Below are 24,481 nucleotides of genomic sequence, written 5' to 3' on the forward strand. Positions count from 1 at the left end.
CAAAGTTATTCGCTCACAAACTGGCCTGTGAAGTTCCTTCTTAATAAAAAGAGGTGAATATCATCATGCGACTTTATCTTTTTTTCAGTATCAACATCATATCAGTTTCTTAGAAATGGGGAACACAACGTTCAAAGGCAGTAGTATTTCTTAGCGGCTCAATGGGGGGTCTCTACCCAAAACTAGGCCCTGAATACGAATATAGGAATTATAATAGGTGCCATGTAGATGTACGGCAATCTGCTTTCCATTTCCTTCTTCTGCTATGAACATCCTACAAATATAGCAAAGATCAGAAGGTGGAGCTGTTAGTCTACATTTTAATTCAGGTGAGGTGTTCTAATGAGAAGTTTAAGCAGATCTTCTATGATTAATCTACTGTATACATAAATGACTGGCAACAATCATCCACAGGAGTGCCCTACAATTGAGTTTTCTTGCGGGAAGTTTGCAGTCAATATGTGTATATGTGAGGAATGGAACATGGAGGAGTAGCAGAATTTTGTTGCCTCTTTGACACACACACAGTTCCCTTCAAATAAATATAATGGAAAGAAAACGCATTGCACACATTTACCACACATTTTGGCAACAATATACCAGTCAACTTTCAAAGTTTTAGTAATGGCCTTCAAGAACCTTAATGGCTTTGAACTCTGATGTTTGAAGAACTGTGGCGAATATCGTGTAGATTCCCAATGTAGATTCCCAGGAAGGGTTTGTATTCCAGAGGGCCGAGAGGCAGCAAAGTTTAGATAGCTTGGTTGGGAGAAAGAGTGTTCAGATGGCTCCTCCTTAGCAATTCTCACAGTGTATCTATAAGGATGCAAGTAGCTGCTTTAGTTTAGCAAGATTTCTGTGTATAGGTGGAACTGCTCAGAAGTAATTCTACATGTCATTCTTGGGGCCTGATAGGAATTTACTTTTTCATGTCTACCTTTTTGAACACTGAAATCTGTGTTCGAATCCCATGTTTGAGAGCCTAAATGGCACTGCTAGGATCTATTGTTATAATATGTTGGAATGTCCTTGGAAGATGGAGAAAGAGCTGCAACCAAGGCAATGGTCAAATAAAAGCCACTTAGCTTGCAACAGGAATGTGACTGCAGCAAACATTTCAGGTGAGACCTTTCCTATTTTCTTTAGCTGTGAAAACAATGGGGAAGAAATGTACTTTGAGACTTGCAGGGTTGTGTTAATGTAATCTTACAATAAATTAGAACTAGTTCCTCTAGATATTTTACTTGTCTGGATCTACATCACAAAGTTGACATCTATGAAGACATAGCCTTTTACTCTTATATTTGGGTCTCAACAGCCCGTCATGCCTTGTTTTTGCTTATTTGACAGTGTTAGGATTAATGTCACGCCTTTTAAATTGTTACTTATTTTATGTATTGTGTGTGTGTGTGTGTTTGTAATACATAAAATATATGCAATCTTGAAAAAGAAATCAGTAACTGTTTTCTTTTTCAAGATTGTCTGGAAAACTGAGAAAACTGTGCTACCATGTTTTCAGATGCATACTTTTCCCATGTTTGCTTCCAAATGATCTCATTAGTAAGCTTTAAGGCAGGGGTATCCAAACTTGGGAATTTTAAGACTTGTGGACTTCAACTCCCAGAATTCCCCAGCCAGCATGGCTGGCTGGGGAATTCTGGGAGTTGAAGTCCACAAGTCTTAAAGTTCCCAAGTTTGGACACCCCTGCTTTAAGGAAAACTAGACAAACCATGCCCCATTGGGTCATCATTTCATATATATTCCCCTACCTAAACAGAGAACAAGAATGATGACAGGTGGGCAAAAATATCAGTGGGAATGGGAACGACTGTTGAGTTTCCTTGTGGGAAGCTCACAGTATCAAAATCCTTCCTTTCTCCCTCCCTCCTTCCCTTTCTATCATTCATTCATTCATTCATTCATTCGTTTCTTCCCTTCCCTTTCCTTCCCTTCCCAGCTGGCAGGTAAATAGCTCCCTCCCTCCTTTCCTACACAGGGCCAGGGCAGTGTGAGCACAGAAGGACTGGAGGAAAATGCACTTTGACTTTCTCTCCTCAAGCTTCCCACAGGCGGTCAGTTCTTTCCAGTTTCCCCACTGACTTGTGGGAAGTTGTCAGGGATCATTGAAAATAGTGGGGTTCACCAAGGCAGCATAGTGCTGAATAGCAGCAATGCAGCAGCACCGAAGCAGCCAAAAATCCCAAAATTTCATTTCCTGGGGAGTGATGGGCCGTAGCATTCTGAAAATGAGGTTGACAAAGTTCTGCCCTGGAGTATTTTGCCCAACTCTGAAGTTACAAAGGATCAAAGAGATACAAGAGTTTAATTGACCCCAGTTATTCAGCAATATAAAAAGAGAAGGATGCTAGGATTTGCCTTTTACTTTTTCTTTCTCTGAAACCATAGTTAGAGATATTCAGTTCTGTAGAATCTGTTAGGATACAAAATGTTATACAATAAAAAGCTCTTAGAAGCATGCTACTATAAATTGAAACAGTTTGCTTTATGCTATAAATCATGAAACCTGCCATGCTAATGAAAAAGCAATTGACCTCAATAGCCACTCTAATTAGATGAGATAAGATAATGAAATGCTTCTCAGTATGTAGTCACAATGAAGACGATAAGTGTATCACAACTTTTCCTGCACCACAAGTACTCTGAAAGGTCAGAATCAATTTAACTAGAGACCTAAGAAATGGATGTGGGCCAGCATCCAAACAAACAAAATATACTTTAATAAGAGAGAATTTAATTGCAGCAAGAGCTATGCGCATTCTACCACACAATTACCATACATAATTGCAGCACAGATATATATCAACAGATATGAAAAACTGGCAATAGCCAACATGAATGGATATTTATCTCTGCTAAACAGAAATGCACACCAGCATCTAATCTCATATAGAGACTAAAATATAGTATTACAAAGCATATACCAGCTCAGTAAATCCACTATTCATATTTCTACTTGCTCATATTTCTACTTTCTCTGAACTATATAAGTAAAAAGGAAAGATTCTGATCTCACTTTTCACCAATATGTTACAGGGATGCGTAGGAGTTCTCCATCGAAACAGTAGTTGGGCTTAATGTGAGGTATCCTTTCAGTCACCATGGATGAAAACTAATCAAGGAGAGAACCAACCTAGAACTAAAGAGAAATTGTTCCTGACAGAACAATTGATCAGTGGAAGCTTCCAGAAGTTGTGGGTGCTCCAATGCTAGAGGTTTTTAAGAAGAGATTGGACAACTATTTGTCTGAAATGGTATAAGTTTTCCTGGTTGCTCAGGGGGTTGGACTAGAAGACCTCCAAGATCTCTTCCAGTTCTGTTATTATGTACTCTCCGTGTAGGAAGTTAAAACCCACCCCTCTCCTAGAAAAATGAAATATCCTGGGAAATATTGAAAAGGCAGAATATTATATTTCCCTAGATAAGAAATGGAGAAACATGTTTTTAGGCAGGAAACAGAGTCACTCTTAATAGCCTCCACCTTTGTCAATGGCCCATTAAAAAGGCTGAGCTAGTCTACTCTACATAACAAAGGTAGGATTCACCTTCTAGAGAAACTCACCACAAGGCACCTGGGAAAATTACATCAGCCAGCAAAGCAACCAAACTTGGACTCAAAGCACAGCCTAAAGAGTTGCCCCTGCATGGCCCCATGGGAGTCTGACAACCACTCAGAATACAAGATCAAGATCAAAGGCCAGAGAGGGCATAAAACCAGGAACGTTCAGCATCTCGGGCTCTTTTCTTCTTCACCCAACATCTTGAAGCATGTGATCACTTTTTCTGTCCAGGATGTCAAACCATGTGGTCCTGTTCACCATTAAAACCATCTTTCCAAGCAGCTTCCATGTTTCCAGTGTCTTTTTTCCCACTTGGAACTGAACCCAGAGGGACGTTTCTTCCAACATCTGTACTAGTGAGAAGACAGGGGCAAAGAAACCTCTTTTCCATTCCCCAAGAGTAGAGGAACCTTCTTTCAATTTTAGTTTTGTCTTTCCAGAGAAGAATTGTGGGCCTGGGAAGTTCAAAGAGAATACTTCCTCAAAATTCCTCCTTCTGCACTGTAAACAACTATGCTCCTCCAGCAGCCATAACAAAGGAGAAGTTCAAAAAGCAATTTTTGATGGACACAGCAAGAGTACTCCAGTGAGTTCCATGGGATGACAGAATGTCTTGGGAAGGTTTTAAAAATTCTATAACGTTACTGTAATAACAGTAAAGATCTTTCCAAAACTAAAAAGTTCTGGTTTCCTGAGTTGGCAAGCCACACAAGCTTGACATTTATTTTGAAAGTTCCTCAAAGTAACTCTGCACGATTTGAAGCTCCTGTGATTAAAGCAGAGTTTCCCTGACTCCCATTCTCCTCCTCCCTCCCTCACTAGACAATCAAGAACCACTTCTGGAATTGTGCTTTTTCTCCCATGAAGTGTCCTGCTGTCTCCACTGGGTTACCAAGGTCTAACAGGCTTCACACTCAGAACAGAAACAAAGCCACAGAGACAGTAGCTGAGCCGCAGTGGCTAACTTCTCATTTGCTTTTCCTCTAGCAAAATTAAGGGCCTGTGTGTGTGCATGCCACCATCCACTTCATACGAGCATATATGTGTTCTGAAGCACCTCTTTTGAAAGATTTGCATAATCCTACTACATTGGTCAGGAAAATCTCCTACCAGAATTTCTTTAGGAAAACTAAGAACATTTCCTTTGGATCAGTGGTAGCCTGAGCACGGGAAATGCTATTTGCTGAAAAACTAACACTGCCACAAAAACTCTTGAGCTGTCTTTTATTTAAACATTGTTTACTCATAATAATAATAATAATAAACTTTAATTTATAAACCGCACCCTTTCCTAAACAGGACTCGGGGCGGTGTACAGTCATATTAAAACAGTATAAATACACAATATGGGCATACTTAAATACTCATGTTATTTAGTTCCACCACTAAAGTAATTCCGAATAGTTTATCTATTAATGACAGAATATATCATTTAATCAGATATATTTGGGCAATTAAAAGTATCTCAGCTCTTCTATGCAATTAAAGTAGCTAGAACTAGTTATATAAACCTTTCTAAGATCCTCTTAGAGCAAATTAACAGAGATCATTAAAATTATCTCTCTCTCTCTATAGGTTAGTAGCTCCTGTTACTTGTCCCAGCTTCTGCCAACCTAGCAGTTCGCAAGCATGTACAAATGCAAGTAGAAAAATAGGAACCACCTTTGGAGGGAAGGTAACAGTCTTCTGTGCACCTTTGGCGTTTAGTCATGCCGGCCACATGACCACGGAGACGTCTTCGGACAGCCCTGGCTCTTCAGCTTGGAAATAGAGATCATCCCTGCCCCCTGGAGTCAGGAACGACTAGCCCATATGTGCGAGGGGAACCTTTACCTTTACCTATATAGGTAATCCTCAATTTACAACAAGTGACTGCAAAATTTCTGTTGTTAATTGACTTTTGCCCCATTTTATGACCTTTCTTGCCATAGTTGTTAAGTGAATCACTGCAGCTGATAAGTTATTAACCTGTTGGTAAAGTGAATCTGGCTAGCCCATTGACTTTGCTTGTCCGAAGGTTGCAAAAAGTGATCACATGACCCCGGGACACAGCAATGGCCGTAAGTATGAACCAGTTGTTAAGCATCTGAATTTTGATCACATGATCATGGGGATGCTGTAAAGGTCATAACTCTGAAAAATGGTCATAAATCATTTTTTCGGTGCCCTTGTAACTTTGAATGGTCACTAAATGAACTGTTGTAAGTTGAGGAGTTGTAAGTTGCCTTGACTTACAACAGTTCAAGGGCACTGAATAAAGTGACCATTTTTCACCCTTCCGGCTGTTGCATGATCGAAATTCAGACACTGACTCATATTTATGACGATTGCACTGTTCCAGGGGTCATGTGATCACCTTTTGCAACCTTCTTACTTTTACTGCATTAGAGGTTTCTAGGCAGTGATGTGCGGTGAGGTTTATGGCTGGTGAGGCTGGTGATGTCATCAGGAAGGTGGGGAATGGGACCACGTGTGCAGGAGGCTGAGGCTGCCTCAGCCTCCTGCACACGTGGTCCCATTCCCCGCCTTCCTGAGTCAACATGAAGGGAACCGTGAAGCGTGAGCCTCAGGACTGCAGAGCGCTCTCCTCCTGCACACGTGGTCCCATTCCCCGCCTTCCTGAGTCAACATGAAGGGAACCGTGAAGCGTGAGCCTCAGGACTGCAGAGCGCTCTCCTCCTGCACACGTGGTCCCATTCCCCGCCTTCCTGAGTCAACATGAAGGGGACCGTGGAGCGCGAGCCGGCGGAGCGTGAGTCAGCAGAGTGCGCTCCGTGGTCCCCTTCATGTTGACTCAGGAAGGCAGGGAATCGGACCACGTGTGCCTTTTCCCTTTTCCCTTTTTGTTCTTTTCATGATGAGAGCGGTGAGGCTCTGCCTCCCCTGCCTCCCCTGACCGCACGTCCCTGGTTCTAGGTGAATCAACTTGAATCCCGACCTTGCTTGTTTCGTTCATTTTTCCTCCAAGGGCTGTTATAAGCTTGTATTGGCTGCAAATATATGCCAGGTTGTTTTCAGGTAGGGAAACAAGGACCAGAACAACAAAAGCTTACACAGTTTAATAAGAAGACAATAATAATAATAAGGAAGGACAAGGATAAGCAAGAAAAGAGGCAAGGATAATGAGATAATGAGAAAGGACAAGCATTGATCACTTCTGCAAAGAGAGTCTGCAGCACAAATTAACAGATGAAACAACTTTCCACAAGGAAGGCATTCAAAGAGAGAAGCAAATCCAGTGGGTGAGTCAAACAATCAGAAGCAAGAGACATAGATTAGATTTTGCATTGCTAGTACTCAGGAACAGTTTTCAGGTCTTTGAAGATGAAACAGGCTCTGAGAATTCAGGAGACTGAATAACTGGAGGAAAAAAGGTGTATTCCTAAAGGGCAAAAATAAAGTGCTCACTACTGCATGAAACATATTCTATTTTATTCTGTTTGGGTAAGTTGCCAACCTTGATTTTTGTTTCAAAAACGACTCTGAGAAATTGGAAGAGGTTAAGAGAAGGACAGTGAGGATGAGAAGGGACCTCAAAACTATGAAAAAACACTAACAAAGTTGTGTATGTTTAGGTTTAAGAAAAAAATGACTCAAAATAGAATATACAGGAACTCTTCAAATAGTGGAATAGATGTCCCAAAGAAAGCAATGACATGAATGCAGAAAAAATACTAATATATCATATATCTGTCTGAGTATGTGTACACACACACACACACACGAAAAGTTTTTAAAATAAAATAAAAATTAACAAACTAATACAGATTAAAGAAATAGAAAGAGAGAGACAGAGACAAAAGTGCAGAAAGAAAGGCAGAAACCGGAAAAAGAAGCTTCAGATTTTCTCTGTGACAAATGCAGGTATGATTACAAAGTTATCTCTTACTCTATGATTATAAAAAAGCTCACTTTTTTGTTATCTATTTTTTTCTAATTATCAAAACATGAGTTGTTAAGTACATTTTTTCCTGTTTCATACAAAAAAGTCTATAAGCGGTTTCCCATCAGCCATAAATGCAGATATTGTCTTTTTTTCTAATCAGGGAAGTCAATTTAGCCATTTGTGCAAGTTCCAACATCTTCACCAGTCATTCTTTCATCATGAGTAGTGTTGAACCTTACCACTTTTGAGCACATAGTAATATCATTGCAGTTCTCATACCTAAAAATAAAATCCTTTGGCTTTCCCCCCCAAGCCATCTATCCATTCAACCCAAAAGAAAAGCCTTTGGTTTTAATTGTGACAGATAAATAACTTGAAATAACTGAGGAAAATCTTCATCTAGACCTTGAGAAGAGTTGTCACAAGAACAAATGGGGATGGGCTCTGAAAACTATTAAGAATATAACATAGAAAGTAGACAATTTCATCTAATTCAATCAGGGTTAAATTCAATTTAAAGATTAAATCTGACTAGATAGAGAAACAAAGCCAACAACTACAAACATTATTGAAACCTTTGGATGTGATTTCTTCTGTTTCCTCTTTTCCCCCAACTCAACAATTCATTTCCTAAATTTTATGTAATGGCTTAAAACTATTCACAATGTTTTTTTACTAAAGGAAGCAACACATGTGTTCGGCCACTAGGCTGCGCTAAAACATAACTCATGATAAAACATTTTGTTTTTACATTGACTGAAGCAACTTGCAAATTCAAACATTTGCTTGTATTAAAGTGTTAGTTTTGAGACAGACTAGCTAGAAGTCATTCTTTAAATTTTTCAATGGAAAAAATAAAGAAAAAAAACTGCTTCAGCATCGGAGCCTGGCAGACTCCAAGTAGAATGGTTAGCTCCTAATCTTTTTAAACCTGTCTTCTTGTTTACAGTCCAAAGAAAGTATTTTTCATCAATTTTTAAAAATTCTGTCATAAATTATGTATACAGTGACCTTTTCGTTTTGCTACATGTAGAACTGTTTGTTCTTTCTGAGGCAAAGATTCGCATTAAAGAATTATACTTAACTGTGGAAGATTTTAGTGTAAGACCTTAGATATTTATATCCCTGACAATATTCTGTTTGCAGTTACTTTAGGCAGGTCCAATATAATTCAATTTCCTCACTTTGTTTTTAGAGAATCCGAAGCTGCTTCTCAAAGTCTTTTTAAATTTTAGAAGTGGTCTGTCAATGTATAATAGGAAGTAACATATTCATCCACCTAAATTCATAGTATGGTATTTTATATACTAGCTAACAACATCATCTCCTCCTTTGGGATCTGTATTACATAAAGAACAACAATAATTTGTTGTTTTACGTATACTTGGAAAACAACAAAACAACAGAAAAGAGTTGCGTGTGGTAAATCTGATCTGTGCATAAACACAATTGGAAATATGGAAAATATATCAGTAGAAATCACCATTTAAAAATTCAATACATGTTATTAACACATCACTTTTCCTTCTTGCTTTTGATTGTACAATGAGCCTTTTGCTTATTTTGAAGCTACAAATGTGGCCTGGTTTAAATTAATCTTACATTTTATCTTACCATACTTAGGCTGCTTCTTTACTTTTTTTCTCTTCAGGTGTAAAAAATTACGTGGGCAGCTGAAAAGGAATTAGTGTTTATTCTTCTTCAGAATAGGCACTCACCCACAATGCTTCATGTGTGGTGGCTTATCCATTCTCACTGCTAATTTTATCCTCAAATCAGAATCTTGGCTGTTTTTAGGGACTAGCATTTTATGCAGCTCTGTTGACTTTGAGCTATTGGAAGTTGGGTACAACACAACCTAGAAAAGATACAAAGAAATTGTTTATCAGTCTGACAGGTTACAGTAAACTTTACTTGGAAGCTCTGGTCAACCCAGAAGCTGTCCATGCTACTTTTTTCTATTTCCTAAAAATTACATGGGATCCAAAGAAAGTCACAAGCTTTCATCTCACTGCAACTCATAGCTTCAGTCAAGACAGGTTCATTTTCTCAAAAATAGGTCACATAAGAGTTCTGATTCTCCACTGGCCTACTTTAAAAACACAATGAGCATTGAAAGCTGAAAAGCAGTCCTTCAGTGACCCAAGCACTTATAATAAGCATGCTATTCAATATTCCACAGATTTTTATGTGCTTTTACTAACAATGAACATTAGAGAGCACTAAACTATATTTTTTGTATGTTGTTTTACTGTCTTGGATTAAATGCTTTAGAAATAATTATCCCAAATAAATTAATACTACCTTCATTATTCTAATCAATGCAGCTCATAGAACTATGCTAAAATAATATTTTAGACTTAGTTTAAAGTAGCTGAGTTTCAGTTTCACTTATTAAGTTATTCTGTTGCAAATAAAAGTAACGATTGACATTCGTTATCATTAGAAAAGATAAACACACTCTATATTTACACAATAATATTATAACACTTGGGTAACAACCTATCCTCCATATTAATCTACCCAGGCTTGGTGCTCTGGAGAGGACATTTCAGCTTTGCATACAGTACACCAGATGCTGTTTTAGGACCTCTTTGCTGAGCACGATGCCATAGTCTTTTGGGACTGAAGGATGCCAATGCCAATTATAACACTCTGAACTGCATTGTGATGTCCATCTTTTCTGGGCCGTTTCACATGTGTATCTCATAATCTAAAAGCCGTAGGAATTGCTAACTCAAACCAAGTTTTTTATCCACTTGATCTCATTGCAAATACACATAACTTTCCCGTGAATAATGTTAAATTACATAGTTTGGAGCAAAATCAGAAAAATCAAAGCAGATAACAAACATGATTGCAGTATTTTTTTCACATTAAACATGCCTTTTGTGTGACTGGTTCCTTTTATTATCTTAAAACAAACAGTTCCATTCACTTGGAAGAAAGTGGATATCAACATCATAGCAAAATATCATACTGTATCATTAAAATGTATCATTGGAATGATTTAAATGGTAAAAATAACTTCACTTTTCGGTGTCAAGAAACAGTAAAAATTACCACAATGTTACCTTTAGTCTCTGTATATTTTACTAACCTGCTGTATTTTAACAATATCAAACATCAAAACTGAATTAAAAAGAATACGTTTTCATTCATATGTTTCTTGTAGACAGAATCTGTTTCAGATTTGAAAATTTATCAAAGCCCTTTATGTCCTTCTAATAGCTCAGCAGTTTCAATTGCCCCAATCACTTGAGGTACAAATTACTAAATTCTAAATTTTCAGTAAATAGTTCTGTAATGATATACTAAGATATCCCCCCCCCCCTTGCTCTCGTTAGTTCTCTGTCAAGTAGGTTGGAACAAGGATAATTTATCTTATGACATTTTCCCAATTTGAATAGTTATTTTAAAACAATGCTTTGAAAAAAATAAATCTCTGAAATAGTCAGTCATTGGTTAGGGTAAGCAAAATTCATTCTTCCCCACGTTGCCCCTGAACTCTCTTCTCTGCTGACTACAAGCTATTCCATTATGTTAGAATACATCTAACTTACAACCCTACATACTGTACAATCAGCTTGTACTTAATTGGCAGTGTCAAACCTGGATGGAGCTGATGAACACTAGATGACTATACAAGCATCATTTACTATATGCTAGAGAACAGAAAAACATCATCAGTTAAATGTGGGAGCTTCTGAAGTTTGTGGCTGGCCAAGGAAAACAAAAGGATGGACAAACTTGAAACATACTTAAACTAAAAACACAAAAGCCAAGGGAATACATACCAACTTAAAGAGTTCCAAATTCTATGATGCAAGAGGCAGAGACAGGATTATCAGTTATTTTCTAAAAGATTAGCTTAGGCTGCTATTTGAACAACCTACATAAATCAAGAACCAACCACTGAAACAGATGGGTAGCAGAACATATTATTTCTTAGACGTGAGGGGATAAAATAAAGCTCTCTCAGGTTAAGGTGAAAAGGAGTGGTGAATCTTCACTGCCAGATGGGAAAGAAATAGAACAAAAGCCCAATGAGTTGAAGACAAAGCAGCAATTTTATCCCAACAAAAGAAAAACAATAATGATCACTGAAGAATGGGAAATTATTTAACTATGTTCACAAGGCATGCCAGCAAACTATTTTAAGATTATCATTAGCATTTACAGAAAAGAACATCAGCAATATAAAGCATGCACAAGCACGCTCACCCTCCAAATGCTAAATTATTTATTGGCTACTTAAGGATTTGACAAGCAGCTTAAACAAATTAGACTTTATTTTTTTAACTGAATAATCAAAACTAATAAGACTAAGTTTTCTTTTTATTGAAACAGGCTTTGTGCTCAAACAACCCCAGCTGTTCCCAGGCTGAATTTACTTCTGTGTTAAGCATGTACATTGAATGCTGCTTTGAATTAATTTTAAATATCTGGATTTCCAAAGGCCAGAACATGAACAGGACGTAGAGGAGGAAGAAGCTCTTTGATGGTACAGAATTTAGCAATCCTAATCCCATCTCAAAAATACATCTTCAGAAGGTAGTTTTCACAATTGTTTTCACAATTGCTAAAATATTATATCCAGACTTTGTCTTGTTTAAAGGAAACTAATAAAAACAAAGAGTCACATTAAGAATGCTTAATTGATGTTCCATTAAATTTAATGAGTCTATTGTAAACGTGATTAAGTCGGGAACCAATATATGGATCTGCCTGTCATAAATGAACATTTTTATGGCTGTAAAGTTTAAATATATGTGCATGACAAAGCATGCACTTGTATTTATATAGTCTTTGTTAAATTAAATCTCAAATTCCTTCTCTCTCTCCCTACCATTCCCATACAACTCAGCATTGCTCTATTGCATTAATCTGAATGAATTGGATAGTATTCATGCCTGGAAGCAAAAGTCTCATTCACTCACTGAGGCAAAAGTCACAATATTTTTTTAAAAATAAAGACAAATATTGCTTGTTTCTTTTGAACGCATACTTACGTCACAGAATGAAAGTTTCTTTCAAACAGCCTTCCTCTCACACTGGCATTACCTTTCTTTCAAAAAGCATATATCTACTAGAAAAAGTGTGTGGGTTAAATATGTATCTTAGAACGTGTTTTAGAATGTAAGCCAAATACTAAGAATTCACATGATGAAGGGAGGGATAACAGATTAACAAGAGTTGGAAGCAGTGACGTGCAGTCAGGTGAGGCACAGCCTCACCACTCTCATCATGAAAAAAAAAAAGTAAAAGGAAAAAGCTGAGCTAGTTACTGACTCACCGTGGATGACTCTGCTTAACTGTTAAAAAAAGCTGGAAAAGGTACATGTGGGTTGGAGGGAGGGTGAGGAATTCAAACTTCATCCTCCTGGTGCTGTGCAGGGCTTTGGGCAAAGACTGGAGGGAAGGACCCTGGCTCGCTTGTGTTCTCCCTCCCCAAGAGTAGTTTGATTGCAGGCAGAGCCACGTTGTGGGGCCTGTGTGTGTGCTACAGCATGGCTCTTTGCCTGGCTTCCTGCCTCCTCCTGTGGTCTCCTCACTGGTGCTCTCCCTCCCCAAGTGTAGTGACTTCCTCCCCAGGCCCCCATTCATTTCTCTCTCTCACACACACAGCTGGATAAAACTATATAAAAATCTAGCCCAGCTTCACTGATTACAAGTTTGAAAAGGCACCTGCAATCAAACTACACTTGGGGAGGGAGAGCACAAGCGAGCACTGAGGAGACCACAGGAGGAGGCAGGAAGCCAGGCAAAGAGCCATGCTGTAGTACACACACTTCCCCCCAGCCTCTTTCTTTTGTAAGGCTCAGATCGGCTCCCCTCCGGCTTTTCTGCCTCTCCTCTCACCCCAGCCTGCCAGCAGGAGGTGGTGGGTGGGCTTTATTGTGTTCCAGGCATTTCCCTCCCAGACAGCAGGCTGCATTTGCAATGGTGGAGGTGTTTGGGAAAGGCAGCAGGGGAATGGGGGGGATGGCAGAGGAGTTGCTTTCAAGCCACTGGAAAAGATATCCAATCCAACTTTTGTGTGTGTGAGGGGGTTGTTTGAGAGTGAGTGAGAGAGGGAAGGGGTAGGAGAGATAGTCCAATCCAACTTCTCTCTCTGTGTGTGTGTGTGTGTGTGTGTTTGAGAGAGGGGGAGGAAGGGAGAGAGGGAGGAAGGAGGGGAAGGAGAAGAAAAAGAAAAAGAAAGAAGGAGCAAAGGAGAAAAACAAATGCTGTCGCTTTAAATTGGAGCTGAGCATGCCTGGCTGTGGAATTCTGGGAGTTGAAGTCCACAAGTCTAAAAATATTTGAAACGCAGCACTGTGTCAGTGCCTCACCAGTCATAAACCTCACCGCACGTCACTGGTTGGAAGAGACCAACGTGGAAATCCTCTAGTCCAATCCGCTGATCAGGCAAGAAACCCTATACCAATGATGGCGAACCTATGGCACGTATGCCGGAAGTGACACACAGAGCCATCTCTCCAGGCATGCCAGCTGTTGCCTGTTGCTCTTCCGGTTCCAGTGCTGGTCTTCATGCGTGTGGGAGCGCCGGAAACCAGAAGACCAGGTGACTGGCGCACATGTCCATGCTGGAAACTGGAAGCTCAGCTGCTCTTCTGGTTTCCAGTGCTCCCATGTGTATGTGCCGGGGGGCTGCTCTTCTAGTTTCTGGCACTCCCTCGTGCTGTTTCGGCACTTGGTGTGGTGCCGAAAAGGTTTGCCAACACTGCCCTAAACCATTTTAGACAAATGGTTGTCCAATCTCTTATTAAAAACCTCCAGCTGGAGCATTGGGTGGATGGATGGAAGGAAGAACAAGGAAAGAAAGCCCAATTATGATAGATTATAATGTGAATGGGCAAACCTCCTTCACTAGCTATGGCTTCTCCCGCTGCTTCAGAAGGAACTACAAATCCAAGAAGATCCCTCCTTCAGAGCACTATAACTAATGTTTCTGATATCTGAACATACAGTAGTTTAAACATATGTGAACATGGGCAGTGAGAAATCAGTGATTTACCAGAAGATAACTTCATATATTTGTCCACACCTTCTCCTCTAGTTTCCCAAGAAATTTCATTTTAGTTTATTTTTGCTTTTTTTTTGCTCCGGCCATATAGGTACCTTTCCCTATACAACAGTGACTCTCATTTTATTTTCTAATAGTACCTTTGGTGTAAACTATGAGGTACAAAATTGTTCTTGAAAGTAAAGATTATGCTTGCAGCTATTACTTTACTTTAGTATATGATTAGCTTAAAGCAATTAAAAATGAGTAAACCAATATATTGGGGAGGTGGGAGGCTTGGAGACTGCTGGGTACAACCAACCCATGTTGCATATACAGAAGGAAGAAGATGACTTCAAGGATATATTTTGCACAGAAATTTGTCCTTTTCCCCTTATACTCCTTCACTGGCACCTGACACCCAGGATTCATATCTGATAAACCCAAGACTGTTGTATTCTCGGAGCGTCCACCAGCAGGTGGCGCTAGAGGAGGCCTGTCCACGCGCGCCCAGGATTGGTCGTTTTAAACAGGTTCCAGGGCGGCACGAGCATCAAGCCCCTATTGGCTACCGGCTTGACAGCTGGAGAATATAAATAGCTGTCAACCGGCTTTCAGTTCAGTTCAGTTACTAAGTTGAATAAATCAGTTGCTGTTACTGGTTGTCTGTCAGTTATTATCTGATACTTAATACTGGCGACGAGGACGGGCGGATCCAACCCAGCAAAACAAGTTACAATGACGACTTCATCGATGTTCGCCCCATTTCGTGTGGAGGCAGAAACCTGGGAGGCGTTTGTGGAAAGGTTTGAATGTTTCCTCCTGGCACACGACTTAACAAGTCTTTCCCTGGAGAGGAAAAGAGGCATATTTTTAAACTACTGTGGACCAGAGATGTTCGCAACTGCAAGAGCTCTCTCAGCTCCCACCCCTGTACACACGGTGCCTTGGGAAACATTAATGGCAAAATTAAAAACACATTATGAACCGGCACCTTCACGTTTTGCAAGGCGACAAGATTTTCGCCACTGCATTCAAGGAGAGGGGCAATCCATAAGCCACTACGTGGCTGCACTCCGTGCGGCTGCTATTCCTTGTGAATTTGCTGATTTGGACGAAGCCCTGTTGGAACAATTTATTTATGGTCTGAAAGACGTTAAATTACATCGCCGAATTCTATCCCGGTCAGACCTCACTTTGAAAATTGCCGTTGATGAGGCTCGCGCAGCGGAGATGGCCGAACAGTCAACCCCTGACCGTAGACGGTTGCCACAGCCGTTGCCAACGGGACAACAGTTTCCATCGCCTCAAGTAAATCATCAACAACTAGCCTCCTCTATACAATCAGAAATTGACTTAGCAATAGATCGTCTGCAATCATTAAATTTTAGAGACAGTCGCGCCTGCATGAGCTGCGGCGGCAAGCACGCACGCTCAACCTGCCGATTTAGGGCAGCTATTTGCCGGAAATGCGGAAAAAAAGGACACTTAGCAGCAATATGCCGCTCATCCGCTCCTGACAACCGGCCACAAAATCAAAATGCTGCCTACCGTTTTTCTGCACCTGCCCCACCAAATCGCCGCCTAAATTCTCTATCTCTGGGAGACATCCAAGAATACAACCCCGAATGGGTTGTCGACTCAGCATCCGCATCTGCAGGAGGTCGCGGTAAGATGCACCTGACTATCTTCCTCGAAGGCCGGCCTTGCTCTATGGAGCTAGATACAGGCTCAGCTCGCTCAATTATTTCTTGGCAAACATTATCATCTATTCTACCCCACTACAAAGTAAAGCAACTCAGCCCTGCAAACTGCCGCCTGAAAGACTACCAGGGAAACTCCATCAAGCTCCTAGGCTGCGCTAAGCTACTAGTTACTTATGGCTCCTTCACAGGCCACCTACCATTATTAGTGGTACAGGATCCCCTGGCCTCTTTATTGGGGCTCGATTGGTTCAGTGCTCTGGGTTTGTCAATAACTGGCATCCATGCAACGCAATACTCTTCCTTACCTACTAACAATTTCACCTCACTAATTGCGGAATTCAAAGATGTTTTTTCACCATCATTAGGCTGCTACAAGGGCTCCCCAATATCTTTAAACCTCGACCCTTCAATAGCTCCCATCAGGCTTAAGGCCAGACGTCTACCATTCGCCTTAAAGGCGAAAGTAGACGCGGAAATTGACAAACTCCTGGAACAAGGAGTTCTACAACCAGTTGATTTTTCCCCTTGGGAAACTCCAATTGTTGTTCCCCTAAAATCTGACGGTTCTGTAAGAATATGCGCAGATTTTAAAACAACAATTAATAAAGCCCTCCAAGCACATCCCCACCCAGTACCGGTAGTCCAGCACGTGCTACACACATTAGGACGAGGTAAGATATTCGCAAAATTGGATCTAGCCCAGGCCTATCAACAGCTACCTGTTGATGAAGCCACAGCACTGGCACAGACAATAGTCACCCACCGCGGGGCTTTTAAATGTCGTAGGCTGCAATTCGGCGTCAGTGTGGCCCCAGGAATATTCCAGGGATTGATGGAGCGGTTGCTCCATGGCATTCCTGGGGTCACACCCTATTTCGATGATGTGCTCATCGCAGCCAAAGACGCCCCCACGTTAATAAAATCCCTACGTGCGGTCCTCCAAAAATTCCGGGCTGCAGGCCTCCATCTTAAGGCATCAAAGTGTAAATTGGGAGTCCCTGCCGTAGAATTCCTGGGATTCCTAATAAATAAAGATGGAATCCACCCATCACCAAAAAAAGTGGAGGCAATCCTTTCCGCACCAACCCCAACCAATAAGGTTGAGTTGCAGGCTTTCCTAGGCCTCCTCAATTTTTATTCGTCGTTCATTCCACACAAAGCGTCGTTAGCAGAGCCCCTCCACCGACTTTTAGACACTTCAGCACCATGGCTCTGGACCAGCCGCGAGGCGCAGGCGCTCGCGGCTGTCAAAAAGGCTTTGACAGCTCCACCAGTGCTAGCGCAATACGACGAGAAGTGGCCCCTGCAGCTAGCTTGCGACGCCTCTCCATTTGGAGTTGGCGCAGTGCTGAGCCATGTGTATCCTGACGGCTCAGAGGCCCCCATAGCGTTCTACTCCCGCACCTTGTCCAAGCCTGAGCGTAATTATAGCCAGCTGGACAAGGAGGCGCTGGCCGCCGTTGCGGGAGTAAAACGTTTCCACCATTACCTGTATGGGCGGCCATTTACCCTCCTAACGGACCACAAACCACTTCTAGGCATTTTAGCTGGCGACCGCCCCACTCCAGAAATTTTATCTCCCCGCATGTCCCGTTGGGCGGAATTCTTATCAGCCTATAACTACACGCTGATCCATAAGCCAGGCATAACAATGGGTAATGCAGATGCTTTGAGCCGCTGCCCTTTACCGATTCCGGTATTGGACCCAGCTCCTACAGAAACAATCTGCCTTTTAGATGAATTGCAACTTCCACTGTCTGCATCAGACATAGCAATACATTCCAAAGCAGACCCCATCATCTCAAAAATAATTCATTTCGTCCGCAGTGGATGGCCTAATTCTGATATAGACCAGCCACTACTGCCATTCTATCGCCGCCGAACGGAACTGTCATCTCTCCAAGGCTGCCTCCTCTGGGGACACAGAATAGTAATCCCAAGCAAATTGCGCCAGGCACTGCTATCTCGTCTCCATGAGGGCCACCCTGGCATTGTCCGTATGAAATGCCTGGGGCGCAGTTACATATGGTGGCCCTCCATGGATGCGGACATTGCAGCGTGGGTACAGGAATGCCCCCAATGCCAGCAGGTCCGCCCCGCACCACCAGCAGCCCCATCCAGAGAATGGGAACAACCCAGATCGCCGTGGAGCAGACTCCACGTGGATTTTTTAGGACCAATAGAGGGAACCACCTTCTTCTTGGTAATTGACGCATGGTCAAAATGGGTAGAAATGTTCCCTATGCATTCCACTACGTCTGCAGCCACTATAAAAATCTTAGACAACTTATTCACAACACATGGGTTACCTGACATCATAGTGTCGGATAACGGGCCCCAATTTACTTCACAAGAATTTCAGACATTTCTCCAACGCCAAGGCATTCGCCACGCTCCCGTGGCTCCCTTCCACCCGGCGGCTAATGGAATGGCAGAGCGCGCGGTGCGCACGGCCAAGGAATCACTGGCACGCATGGCTCATTTGCCAATGCAGCAACGAGTAGCCACATTCTTAAGATGCCAGCATACCACCCCTTGCCCAATAACTGGCAAAGCCCCTTCCGAGTTGTTAATGGGAAGGAAACTACGTACGACGTTAGACAGATTACATCCCTTTTACGCTACCTCTTCCTACCCATCCTCTCCCCCCCCTAGGGTTTTCATGGTAGGGGAAAGAGTGTTCGCTAAAAACTTTGCAGGGGATCCTAAATGGGTGCCTGGTGTTGTATCGGAGCTAACGGGGCCCTGTTCCTATAGGGTCCTCCTTGGAGATGGAAGAGTGTGGAGGAGGCACATAGATCAGTTGAGGCGAAGAGACACCGGTGCAGCGTCAAACAACTCAAATGTTCCAAATGTTATTCCAAGTTCACAAAGACCTGTTGACGCCGCCCATCAGCCCAGATCTGAGCGAACAACTAGCTCCGGCGGCCAAATCAATGATCCGATACCGGCAAGCTATCTACCTGGTGAGTTGGGAGGAGTTCCACGGTTTGGCCCTTCATGGACACTGCCTCGAAGCGATCCTCCCTCTACGGCGGCAGTCACTCCACAGCTAAGAAGATCGCAGCGCGTGCGCAGAAGGCCAACCAGGTTCCAGGATTACGCATGCGCGGACAAGGGGGAAGGAGTGTTGTATTCTCGGAGCGTCCACCAGCAGGTGGCGCTAGAGGAGGCCTGTCCACGCGCGCCCAGGATTGGTCGTTTTAAACAGGTTCCAGGGCGGCACGAGCATCAAGCCCCTATTGGCTACCGGCTTGACAGCTGGAGAATATAAATAGCTGTCAACCGGCTTTCAGTTCAGTTCAGTTACTAAGTTGAATAAATCAGTTACTGTTACTGGTTGTCTGTCAGTTATTATCTGATACTTAATAAAGACAAGTAAAAACATAAACACAATCCTGCTGGATCAGGCCAAAGGCACATGAAGTGCAGTATTCTGGGTCACAAATGGCTAGTTGGACTGGTGAACTGTTAGATGTGGGCAAGCAAGAGGCTGACACGGCTGAGGTAACTTTAACAAGTTTAATCGCAACAGGTCTTCACAGTTAATACAGGAAGAAACGGAACTTTCCCTGCTTGACAGCTATTTATATGGAGCTGTCAAGCAGGGCAACCAATCAGGGGAAGGAAACGGCCCGCGTTTAGCCAAGCCGCGTCTTAGCCAATCAGACGCGGCTTGGCTGTTGCCGGGAGTCAGGCAGGGTAAGCCTGACGTCATCGGAAGAATACTACAGTGAACCACAACCTCTTTCAGCATTGCTTCAGAGTAATTATACTGTCTATGATTCAGGAAGTAATAAACAAGCATCCCTGTCCACTTTTAAACAATCTAAATTGGTCGCCTTCCACAGTTGAGCTATGTGCTATGAAACCCCATATTTATTTCATCAATTCTGAAACTCCCTTCCTTCCTGACCAGTTTTACATTGTGAGTGAACGAAAAACATTTTTACATCTTTGCTGTTTATGCCATAAATGATTATATGTACCTTTGTCAAGGCTCCTTTGCTTTCAAGCTGGAGCTACAATCTTTCCTCATAGGAGGCTAGTTCACCCTCATAATTATGTTGGTCGTTCTGTTTCAAAACCTTTTCCCACTTCTATAATATCTTTCTAAAGGAATTATGACCAGACCTATGTATAATACTCCAAGTATGGCTTTCATCCGAGATTTGTATAAGCGTGTTATTATATCAGCAGTTCTATTTTCATTTCCCCTACAAATGTTTGCAAGCATAGAATGTTCTGGTTTTGCAGCAGCTACATAGAGTTTGACATTTTCATCAAGCCATCTGCAATTATTTCTGATCAGCCTCTGTCAGAAAAGATGACATTAATGTCACTGTTGTGGGTTGTTGGTTTTTTTTTTTGTGCCTTTGAATTGGTGTTGATTTCTAGTCACCTGCCTGGACAAGTCCCTGCAGTTTTCTTAGCAATGTCTTCAGAAGCCACTTGTCATTGCTTTCTTTCTACAGCTGGGAGACAGTAATTGTCTCAATGCCACCAGGCTGACTTTTGCGACTGTAGCTCAGTCGCCCAGTTTCTAACCTGTATCTTTAACCATTACACCACATTGGCATTTCTCCTTTTATATGAAAGCAATTGAAACTGCCCATCATTGTCATTGCAGCTTTTTCAGATATCTAACTTTATTTGCCATTTTTTAATGTTAACTTTAGTTTCTTTGGACTAAATGTCACTAGTACTAACTGTCTTTTGGGGGAGTATATAGGCAAACACATTGTCTCATTGAAAGAATTTGCTCCATATAAATAAATACTCTGTTATGCTACTCTATGCCACTCTCACGTTACAGGACAATTTTATCCTCAATATACCCTTATCTAAAGAGCTTGTATAAGAAATAACTATGTATCTCATTTCTTACCTGCATTCTACCATATATTTTATTTGTTATTTGCATTCTAACATCAAGCACTCCAACTCTCCCATTTTATTTAGATCTTCTTTCATTTGACAAACTTACATAATATTACCCTTGGATTTTCCTTTACCATTGGCACTCTGTAGCTCTCTTGACTGACTATATTCATTTCCTAGATCTACCATTCTCTTATCATTTTCCTTACCAAAAATGTCACCCTCTGCTATGAGTGATTCTTATATGCTGGATATTTGTTGCATTCTGCTGGCTTTCTTTGCAGTATCCATTTAAAAACTGCTTATCATCTTTTTGATGTTATGTTATGCACGCTATTGGTTCAAGAGCAACCACCCTTCTTTGTGCAGAATAGGCTTGTCCCAACAGATATACAATACTAATACCTCACAAACCCCTTTTCCCAATAATATTTTCTTCATCATTCATTGAGACTTTTCAGCTAAACGTAATTGATTCTGTGCGTGGAAAAGCATCAGTTACTGATGATGAAAATGAGCCACAGCCAAAGAACAGCTTTTCCCAGCACTATCTACATAACTATGTAGACAGTGCCAGCCACCTTCATACTAAGCAGAAAATTCATTGTGTAGATGGCACACCCATATCTCTCTGTGTTGTTGTTAGTCACAAAGTCGTGTCCGATCCATTGTGACCCCATGGACAGCTTTCCTCTTCCTGTCTTCCTGTCCTTTACCATCCTCCGGAGTCCATTTAAGCTCACACCGACTGCTTCGGTGACTCCATCCAGCCACCTCATTCCCTGTCGTCCCTTTCTTCTTTTCCCAGCATGAGGCTTTTCTCCAGTGAGTCCTTCCTTCTCATTAGGTGCCCAAAGTATTTGAGTTTCATCTTCAGGATCTGGCCTTCTAAAGAGAAGTCAGGGTTGATCTCCTCTAGGGCTGACTGGTTTGATCGCCTTGCAGTCGAACGCAGGAGTCTTCTCCAGCATCATAGTTCAAAGGTCTCCATTCTTTGGCGGTCAGCCTTCCTTATGGTCCAACTTTCACAGCCATACATTGCAACTGGGAAAACCATACCCTTGGCTATATGCACTTTTGTTGGCAGAGTGATGTCTCTGCTTTTTAGTATGCTGTCTAGATTTGCCATAGCTTTCCTCTCCAGGAGCAAGCAATAGTTCTATGTGTAAACGACTAAAAAATGTGAATATCCCTCTATCGTAAGCTGATGTTCCAGGCTGAAGTCACATGCTGCCATCTTATCCTTGACTTTTGTTGCCAACCTCTATGCTTTCCTAGCTAATTTTGTTCACCTATTTTGGCCCTATGAGAATGAACCTGCTCCCTAAGAATCAGGAAGGTTATACACAGATAATGTCTGACCAGCAGTTATTCACTTGACACTCAACATAATACAACGGATATCTCCACAGCCTCTGACAGCTGTCTGAGTGTCTACTTGTAATAAGGATCACAAGAATGAATCCTAAATTGATACCACACCAAGGGGGAAATAAAGACAATGTTGCTTAGCCTGGGCGATTCCCTTCTCCTATACAGAGAACCAGCTGCATCATGAAGTTGTAAAATTCAGATGTATTGATGAAAAACAACCGAGTAGACAGAAATAATAACCATGTAGATTTCTCCATTTATCTGCTCTTCTGACTGGCTCAACAATAACAAAAAGGAAAGTAAGAAAACATCCTTTGACGCAGATGTTTACATGCCTTGAAGCAATTTAGCCAATTTCTTTCTTTTATTTTCTACTTCTATGCTCACCTTTTCTGCACTGCTTTTTAAAAAAGAGGCACTTACAAACTTTGACCAGACTTTATAACATGCTGAGATTCCTTCTGGATACCTACTTTTCATTTTCCCTATGGAAATAAATGAACTGATTTTATCTGCTGACTTGCACAGAGGCAAAAAGATGATTCCGTACTCCAAAGGGGTGTGGACTGAGCCCTGACCTTCACCAGGGGCTTTTTAAATAAAAGGTTGTTGATGAGAGGGTAACATTTTCCATCTCTAACTGTGGATTGTTAATATATTCCTCTGAACTCCTGCTAATGAATGGAAAACCACTATATTCACTTGAAAAGGAAGGGAAATATTCACTCTCATATCTGTTCACTTTTTCATTCCATTTTCTTTTTTCATTGTGTAAGAAGTACTCAGTTGCAGCAGGTGGCACCATCTACATGACCTTGTTTGAACCCCATAAAAACTAACTGGGGGCAAACCTGGTTATACCCTCTTGGATGGGAAAGTATAAAGAAATTGGAATGAAAAAAACCCCCAACTACCAGCAACCCTACCAAGTAGGAAGATAATGGCAAACTACTTTCCTATAGCCAAGAAAACCACAAGGGTATGATAATGTAATCATGTAATGTTCACCAAAAGTTAAAAAAAATGACATTATTTCATGAATATGAATATATATATGTATAGAAAATATGTGAGCATTTGGTAACTAACCTTCTTTCTTTCTTTCCTTTCTTTCTCTCTCTCTCCCCCCTTCCTTCCCTCCCTTTTTGAAAAGTATATAATATGCAAGGAAACAGGAAAAAATAAAGGAAGAAAAGAGAGGGGTACAAAAAATTGGTGCTTCATAATGATTTTTAATGATACTGTATATGAGGAATACACATACCTTAGAGATACAATCATGTATGTATCTTAATAGATGGGAAAAGCATTAACTTAATGAAAAAAGAAACAGGAAGATCCCACAATAAATCTGACATGATGCTTGTTTAGGATTGTTTAAAACAAATTGTTCAGTTAACCAAGCCAGGTTTATGCTTATTTTTTTTTTGAAGCTGCCTTAAGAAATTAAAAATCCACGTGCAATGTGCCTCTTGGATCCCCAAAGAAAGTGGGTAATAATTTACAAAATATTACTAACTTGGCACATCATGCAAGTTCCTCTATAACTGTGAAAATAGCAATTTCTCCTGACCACCCAGTGGCCATTAGCAAGAGAATTAAGAAGTCCCCTCCCTAGAGAACATAGTATTGGGTGTTACAGTGTAAGTATCCAGCTGTCAAATAACTCCAATCTAATCCCTTTTAATAAATCTGATTAAAGAGTGTAAGCATCTCACATTCTCTTGCCAAGTACCTGATGCCTTGCTTTGTGGAACCAAAAGCATACACTTGGTCTCATGGTATAATAAGAAATGCTAATAAGATTTCATTTGAGCTTCTTCCACTCACACATACATGATGTGCATATATGCATGCATGCATGTAACGTGTGTAGAGTATAGTGGAAACATCTGAATCCAAACAATAAAAGACTGGGGGTCTCAAAACTTCTTTCCCAGAAACTTCCCCGATCTCCCCACATTGGCTACAATTTAGGATAGCAACTTGGTAGTTGCTGCTGTAACCACTTATTTTCTGGGAAGCAACCGATCAGTGGTGGGATTC

At 41.3% G+C, this 24,481-nt stretch overlaps 1 protein-coding gene across 13 annotated transcripts in view; it reads right to left on the reverse strand.

The window, feature by feature from the left end:
* Positions 1 to 24,481, reverse strand: part of CADPS2 (calcium dependent secretion activator 2) — a 364,417-nt gene that overhangs the window by 187,295 nt on the left and 152,641 nt on the right. For all 13 annotated transcript variants that reach the window (XM_081957016.1, XM_081957023.1, XM_081957020.1 and 10 more), the window contains exon 8: positions 9,184 to 9,323. In XM_081957016.1, the coding sequence (XP_081813142.1) occupies positions 9,184 to 9,323 (140 nt within the window). The remainder of the gene's footprint in view (positions 1 to 9,183; positions 9,324 to 24,481) is intronic.

The sequence above is a fragment of the Natrix helvetica genome (assembly GCF_964273705.1).
Source record: "Natrix helvetica genome assembly, chromosome: 6".
Classification (NCBI taxonomy): Eukaryota; Metazoa; Chordata; class Lepidosauria; order Squamata; family Natricidae; genus Natrix; species Natrix helvetica.